At 44.3% G+C, this 7,264-nt stretch overlaps 1 protein-coding gene across 1 annotated transcript; it reads left to right on the forward strand.

The window, feature by feature from the left end:
• Nucleotides 1-2,111: 2,111 nt before the first annotated feature.
• Nucleotides 2,112-7,003, forward strand: LOC124648489 (sodium/hydrogen exchanger 4-like). Its single transcript, XM_047188252.1, has 14 exons — nucleotides 2,112-2,291; nucleotides 2,385-2,503; nucleotides 4,164-4,261; nucleotides 4,802-4,861; nucleotides 4,951-4,997; nucleotides 5,090-5,284; nucleotides 5,407-5,453; nucleotides 5,538-5,604; nucleotides 5,684-5,784; nucleotides 5,932-6,033; nucleotides 6,127-6,268; nucleotides 6,360-6,422; nucleotides 6,492-6,575; nucleotides 6,713-7,003. The coding sequence occupies exons 1-14, from the start codon at nucleotides 2,112-2,114 to the stop codon at nucleotides 7,001-7,003; spliced, it is 1,596 nt and encodes a 531-aa protein (XP_047044208.1).
• Nucleotides 7,004-7,264: the final 261 nt, after the last annotated feature.

The raw sequence follows: 7,264 nt of genomic DNA on the forward strand, positions 1-7,264 counted from the left end.
CTCACCCGGCTAAACCATTGAAGACCTCATAAAGATGATCATTGTGAAGAACCCCGACACTGAACGAGGTAATGAAGCTGCGTACCAAATTTTTATTAATCAAGTTGCTCAGAAGGTACGTGACGTGAGCTTGAGAATGAATACAAGAAATTGTCTGAGAAACTACCTTCTAAGTTAGGGACAAATGAATTTGCTACACTTTGTGATCTAGGTGCTAGTGTTTTCTACAATCCCCAAAACATTATTTGATAGGCTTAATCTTGGTTCTTCCATGACAAGTAAATTTAACTTGCACTTAGCAGATTCCACCTAGAAACAAGTTGTTGAAATTAAACAAAATATAGTTGTTGACGTTAAAGATTGTCTTGCACTAATTGATCTTTTCATAGTTAATATGCCTGAATATTCTAAGGCGCCTATCATTCTTGGTAGGCCATTTTTGAAAACCGTTAAAGTCTTGATTAGTTTTCATGAAGGGAACGTTTAGATTTGAATTACCCTCGTGTGCATCATTTTATTTTTATTTTTCCTAGGAAGAAGAACAAGTCCAACAGAGACAAAAATAATCACCTTAAAAGCGAACTACTTTGGGGTTGGAATCCCCATTGCAAAGAACAGTTCATCTTCATTTGGATCGAGTTCAACGACCTAAAACAAAGCGTTTTTGGGAGGCAACCCATGATAAATAGTATGTAAGAGGGGGCTGCTTGCTCGGCCTGAATAAAGGCGGCGGTACTAGGATCCATCTCATGCCAAGACAAAGATTTATTTGATGCCGGTCTTCCTTGATCTAGCCGGACTGTCGAGTTCCGAAATGCTCCGTCGGGGAACTCTAACTAGCGACATGCCGGAGATTGCTAGATCGGATGGGTTCCGGTCGCGCACAATCATGTATTTTACTGTTTGTTTGGTTTTAGAGTGAGCGTTGCGAAGATTTGCAATCTATTGTCATCATGTGACATGTCTTTAGTCTCATGTTGAAATCAGTCGTGGAGAATGGCATGGAGGCCGTGATATGAGGACTAGTAATGGTGCTTCGAGTCATTCATAGTCTAAACTTGCAGTGTGAAACCCTAGGGCTGGCCTTAATTGGTTGTATCTAATAATGACCTTGTTGAAGGCATTATTTGTGATTGCAGACTTTCTCCTAAGTGAAAACTTATGATCTATGATCAGGACGATGTCAACACTTGTGCATTTTTTCCTTTTTGAAGACGTTGTTTTTGAGAAGATGGATTTCCGGTGCTGTCTTCGTGCTGTTTGGTCCCCTATTATAAGGAATAAACACTATAACTAGACTTTTCTTTTCTGTAATTTTTCTCTCTCTTTTTAGCTATGTGCCTCCGTATTGCCATTATGACACTTCATTAATGTAGAGGCTATGTGTAATTAGTATCTTGACGATATTAATATATTCTCTTTATCAAAAAAATATGAAAACACATTGCATTAAATAAGAAAAAAAACTATAATAGAAATCGAGAATGCAAAATGGTAGTGAATAGAGAGAAAGATTTTTCTGATTTTCTTGTTTCTGAAAATATTTTATAGTATCTATCTCCTAGACGGCGTAGAGAATTGAAAATTTTCATGTCTTTTAACTCTCGCACTCGTAAATGAAAAGTTACGGAAGAAGACTCATCAGTTTACAATGAAAATAATATATAAAACTGTGGATAATTTTGAAATCAGGCTGAGCGTCTTGATAGATATGCACAAAAATTCATTATGTGGTCCACCATTGATGCGTTTCCCGTTTTTGTTCTTGTTAACGAATACGGTGCATGTACATCCCGTAATTGGCATATCGGACATTTTGCTGCCGCGCAACACAGTGGCCCCCAGGCAGCAGTGTCGTCAGTGACCTCTAACTCCGTCCGGAACCCAGGCGTGGCACCAGCTCGCCACATCCGGCCGCCACGCGTGGCTCCTCTGCATCGAAGCCCGCACCCGCTACTTGCCGCCGCTCCCGCCAAAGTCAGGCGTCACTCAAAAAGACAGAGCGCTTCGTGCATGGAAAATGCAAATCAGAGCAGAGCGGTGGATCTGATCAAACCATCCAGTCTGAAGCAGTGAATTGAGTGGTCGGAAGGAAACAGGGCTAGGTGCGCATGGCGGCGGCGGTGTGGGAGGAGGTGGCCGTCGCGGTGTCGACCGGCGGGAGCGGCGGCGACGGTGGCACGGTGTTCTCCATCTGCGTGTTTACGGCGGTGCTGTGCCTGTGCCTGGTCGCCGGCCACCTGCTCGAGGAGAACAAATGGGTCAACGAGTCCATCACCGCCCTGATCATCGTACGCTTCCATCTCCATCCATCATGTTAATTTCTGGGAGAGGTCGCCATAACAGGTACTAGCACCGAGCTGTCTGATTTTCTTGGCACGCAGGGGTGCATCGTTGGGGCATTCATATTCCTGCTAAGCAAAGGCAAGAACTCGCGCATCCTCCGGTTCGACGAGCAGCTCTTCTTCAACTACGTCCTCCCGCCCATCATCTTCAACGCCGGGTACTTATCCTTCCAATCCCTAAACCGCCCCCCATCTGTCCTAATCTATTCGTGCGGACGACGCTTGGGCCGAAACTGCCTCTAACGGCCGCCCCTATGTGGTGTCCGCGGTTCGCGAACCAAACCTCCGGCAACCGGCCGCCGCAGAGCATGACGCATCCGCTGCCGCCGTATGGCTACATGCCGGCCTATGTGCTGCCGCCGAGCGCCGAGCCGCTTGTCTTTCCGCAGTGAGTCCCCCGGAGTTTGGCGACTCGGCGTCCTTTGCCCGGCGCCGGCCAATCTTTACCTCAACTTCCCCTACGCGCGCCCTCGTTGACTCGTCGGCGTTGGTGTGGGTGCCCATTGTGCGCGGCACACCCGATGGCTGGAACCTCTTCGATGGGCTGTCGACGATGGCCTTGGCGCCGGATGCCCACCATGTGTTTGCCGGATTGACGCCGGCGAACTCGGCATACTACAAGGATGAAGTGGAGCAAGAAATGATCAACGAATATGGACAAGGTCATCAGCAAGATATGCAAGGTGTTGTGCATGGTACGCAAGGTGCGCATGGTGGTGGCCTTGTTGGTGTTCAAGATGGGCATGGTGATGGGATTGGTGGTATGCAAGGTGGTGGGCATGGTGGTGGGCATGGTGATGGGATTGGTGGTGGGCATTGTGATGGGCAAGGTAATGAGAAAGGTGGTGAGCAGTGCAGTGAGCAAAGTGAGCTTGATAGTGCAGGAGAGGGCTTGTTTGAAGTTGAGCTTGAGCTTGAGCACATGAACTCAAATGCATCACACTACGCCAAGAGGACCGGGTCATTCACAAACTAGGAAGATGAGCTCACGATTTTAGATGCATGGACGACGTGACAAGGGCATGATTTGAGGAGGACGAGAAAAAGAAGAAAGCAATCATTAATCGACAAGATTAATCAATTCATAAGCTTGTTCAAACTATGGGATTTGTTGTCCTTTGGAGTTGGTAGTATGCCTGATGTCGGGTGTTTGAATTTGATATTTGTTCTTTATGTTGAACTATGTTTGAGGTTGAGACTATGAGTGATGTTGAAATTATTTAAAAGGGCAAAAAAATTCAAAAATAGTCAAAAGGCCAAAAAATCAGCGCGTGGATGGGATTTGGCAGGCCCCATTGGGCGCGGGGAGAAGCGTTCGCGCGGACGACGGCCATTTTGGCCCCCAAATCATGTCCACGGCAGACAATTTCAAACAAAATATGGAGGGTGCCCTTGGAGATGCTCTAAGCTCAGTAGAAATAGAGAGCTCTGGGCGTCGAACTGGCCAAATGTGTTATTAGCCCACCTGTCAGTGTGGGTGTGAGCAGGGCCGGAGCCAGAGAGAAAAAATATCCTGATGCATGTTCAAGCTTGCAGCCTTCTCTTGTTGAATTTCTGCCTCCCTGATGCCTTTGTTTGAGCTCAAAAGTATTAGAAAAAACAGTCTTGGACCCTAATGCATGTGCATCAGGGTAAGCCCAAAGAGCTCCGCCCCTGGGTGTGGGAGGAGCGCACCCGGCCCTTTCGAGTAGTAACGCATGGGGCACACATGCTCTAGTATATATTCATTATGCCATGTATTCAAGTAATAATTGAGCAACAGTGAGTGCGTCTGTTGGATGAGTCGGTTCATGGCTCTTCTTCTTGATCAATTTGCAGTTTCCAGGTGAAGAAGAAGCAGTTCTTCCATAATTTCCTCACCATCATGTCCTTCGGGGTCTTAGGGGTTTTCATCTCTGTTTCCATCGTTTCTGCAGGTATATACTTTGCAAATTGTTTCACATTTTCCTGCATATGTTACTTGCCCATGCATGTGTTACAACAATAGTGAATTTGCAATCTTGGAAAATAAACCAATTTTACATGAGTGGCAAAATTTAGTGGAGTAAACGACTAGTATATATGGACTAAGCTGCTAAAACCGAGTGGCACTAAACGAATTTTTTATGAGTGGACTGGAGACACGATTTTGTTAGTACATGGAGGAAGGTGCACATTCCTGCTTTTTTCTCCCGGATTAACACTAGGTGGATTATTCACAGTGTGAGGTACACCAAAAAAAAAGTTTTGTGCTATTATCCATGAACATGAAACAGCTTCCCCTAAAAATGGCAATTTCCTATTAGTGACATCTACGTGGATGTTATGGAATAGATTTGTCTCGGTCGATCATTGATCCAGTTTTTGTCGCCTTAACACTCTTTCTGCATCGGTAACCAATTTTTTATTTTTAAGGAAGTTATTTTTGTTCATTACATTGGTTATCTCTTGCTGAATATCCTATTTCTTGGGATCAGGTTGCTACTGGCTCTTCCCAAAAGTTGGTTTCGGAAAACTTGACGTGGTGGATTATCTAGGTTTGCATTTCTTTATCTAGGAATGTTTGCCTCTTCTTCTTCTTATATTGCTTCCAATTAAGTACTGCTCATCTGATTTGCAATTCTAGCACTGGGAGTCATATTTTCTTCGACAGACACCGTGTGCACGCTCCAGGTCCGTTGGGCACTTAAATTCTGACTTATGAGTGTTTTCCCCAAGTATCTGTATTTTGACGAATGTGTTCCATTTCGCGTGCCAAAATTCAGGTCATAAGCCAAGACGAGACTCCAAGGTTGTACAGCTTAGTGTTTGGAGAAGGAGTCGTCAATGATGCAACGTCAGTGGTCCTATTCAACGCCATAAAGAATATTGATATCACTAGACTCAAAGGAGGGGTGGTGCTAAAAGTTATCGCAGATTTCCTCTACCTATTTGCAACTAGTACTATCCTTGGAGCTACGGTAAGGACAGTATGTTTTTAAAATCTCAAATCTGTGGTATTTATGATTACTGTTGTACATATTTTACATAATCGTGGCACTAAATAATTTTGCACCTTTATTTATTTTTAAAATGGAACCAGATTGGACTGTCGACTGCTTATGTTCTCAGAGCACTATATTTTGGTAGGTGAGTAGAAAGCTACCAGGTCATAATTTCATTTGGTTCATCTTTTGCTCATTATATTTGTAATGCTTTCCCTTTATTTTCTAGGCACTCGACTGACCGGGAGGTAGCCTTAATGGCTCTCATGGCTTATTTATCGTATATGCTGGCGGAAGTAAGTCCATTGTAGTTGAAGTATGTTCAGTTTTATATGTTCTTCAGCAATGCACCTGACGATACGCTCGTTTTCGCAGTTTCTAAATCTGAGTGGGATTTTGACTGTTTTCTTTTGCGGCATCGTCATGTCCCATTACGCATGGCATAATGTAACAGAGAGCTCTCGAATCACGACAAGGTGCTACAACTATATTGCTTAAGCGTTACTAAATTGTCTGCATGGCCATCAGAGCAACTGTTAACTAGTTTGTTTTATTTTGGTAATTTACTTTCCTGTGAAAATTATATTGACAGACATAATATAATGCAATTGATGTAACTGCAGGCACATATTCGCGACATTATCGTTCATCGCCGAGACATTTATCTTTCTTTATGTTGGAATGGATGCCCTTGACATGGATAAGTGGAAGATAACAAAGGCAGGGTAAGCAACAAGCCCAATTTTTTTGTTCGCCCAAAGAATTCAGCATTTCCCCCAACTTACAACCTTAAAGCCTAATTTTCTTATTTTCCCTAGCTTCAAGACATCACTTGGTATCTTCGGTATCATCATCTCACTCATTTTGCTGGGTCGTGCCGCATTTGTTTTCCCTCTATCCATTCTGTCAAATTTCCTAACTGGGAATTCTGAGAAAGCACCCATCACTTTCAAGCACCAGGTTTGTTTCTGAACCAGTTATATATTCCTTCACTTAATCATGTCTAGACCTGGTAGAACATCCACTGAATAAATTCGTCTATCGGTTAAAGGTTGTGATCTGGTGGGCTGGGCTCATGAGAGGTGCCGTTTCAATCGCGCTAGCATATAATCAGGTATAGGTACTCCTCATTTGGGCGCACGGCACTAATATAGATCTGTTTAACATGCATGCATGTTTTCAGTTCACGTTTTCAGGTGTAACGGTGGATCCCGTCCATGCAGCCATCATCACCAGTACAATCGTTGTAGTGTTTTTCACAACTCTGGTAAGTATCTCGCCAGGCCCCGCAATATTCGGAATGAGATATTCCTACGAGTGAAAGGTTTTGGAAACCTGGAAACTTTTCGCAAAAAAAAAAAACCCTGGAAACTGAAAGAGACATATTCCCCGTCATTTTTTCAGGTGTTTGGTTTCCTGACAAGGCCTCTGATAAGCGCGATGCTCCCGCATCATCGGCACGGGGAGGAGGCGACAAAAGGCGGCCACAGCACGGGGAGCAACTCCCCGAAGGACGACTTCATCCTGCCATTTCTCTCGGACGAGGATGCGTCGGGGAGTGGAAGCGGCTTCATTCAAGCCAAGAGGAGCATATCGATGCTGCTGGAGAGACCCGTGCACACGGTGCACATCCACTGGAGGAAGTTCGACGACAGGTTCATGAGACCGATCTTCGGCGGGCCACGGTCACACTGACTGACTGGTACTACTATGTCTCATGAGGTGGAATAATAGACTGGAGTATAGCTAACCGAGCTAGGCGAGGCAATTTAATCTGTGTGTAATAATATGTCTGGACCGAGTTTTTTTATTTTTTTGAGACGGAGCAAAAAACTAGACCAATGCTGAGAGGAACCATCATGGTATTTTATAAAGATAGTTTTTTTTATATCATATTGATTGCCTTATGTGATGCATTTATGGAGTAGAAGTACTGCACTTTCGAATATACCGTAT

This window comes from Lolium rigidum, chromosome 1 (genome assembly GCF_022539505.1).
Source record: "Lolium rigidum isolate FL_2022 chromosome 1, APGP_CSIRO_Lrig_0.1, whole genome shotgun sequence".
In the NCBI taxonomy this organism is placed as follows: Eukaryota; Viridiplantae; Streptophyta; class Magnoliopsida; order Poales; family Poaceae; genus Lolium; species Lolium rigidum.

Excerpts from the sequence above, each read along its gene's own strand:
- LOC124648489 (XM_047188252.1), top strand. The coding sequence starts at position 2,112 with ATGGCGGCGGCGGTGTGGGAGGAGGTGGCCGTCGCGGTGTCGACCGGC. Across the intron at positions 2,292-2,384 it reads CCATCACCGCCCTGATCATC|GGGTGCATCGTTGGGGCATT; the intron begins GTACGCTTCCAT and ends CTTGGCACGCAG. Across the intron at positions 6,269-6,359 it reads CCATCACTTTCAAGCACCAG|GTTGTGATCTGGTGGGCTGG; the intron begins GTTTGTTTCTGA and ends TATCGGTTAAAG.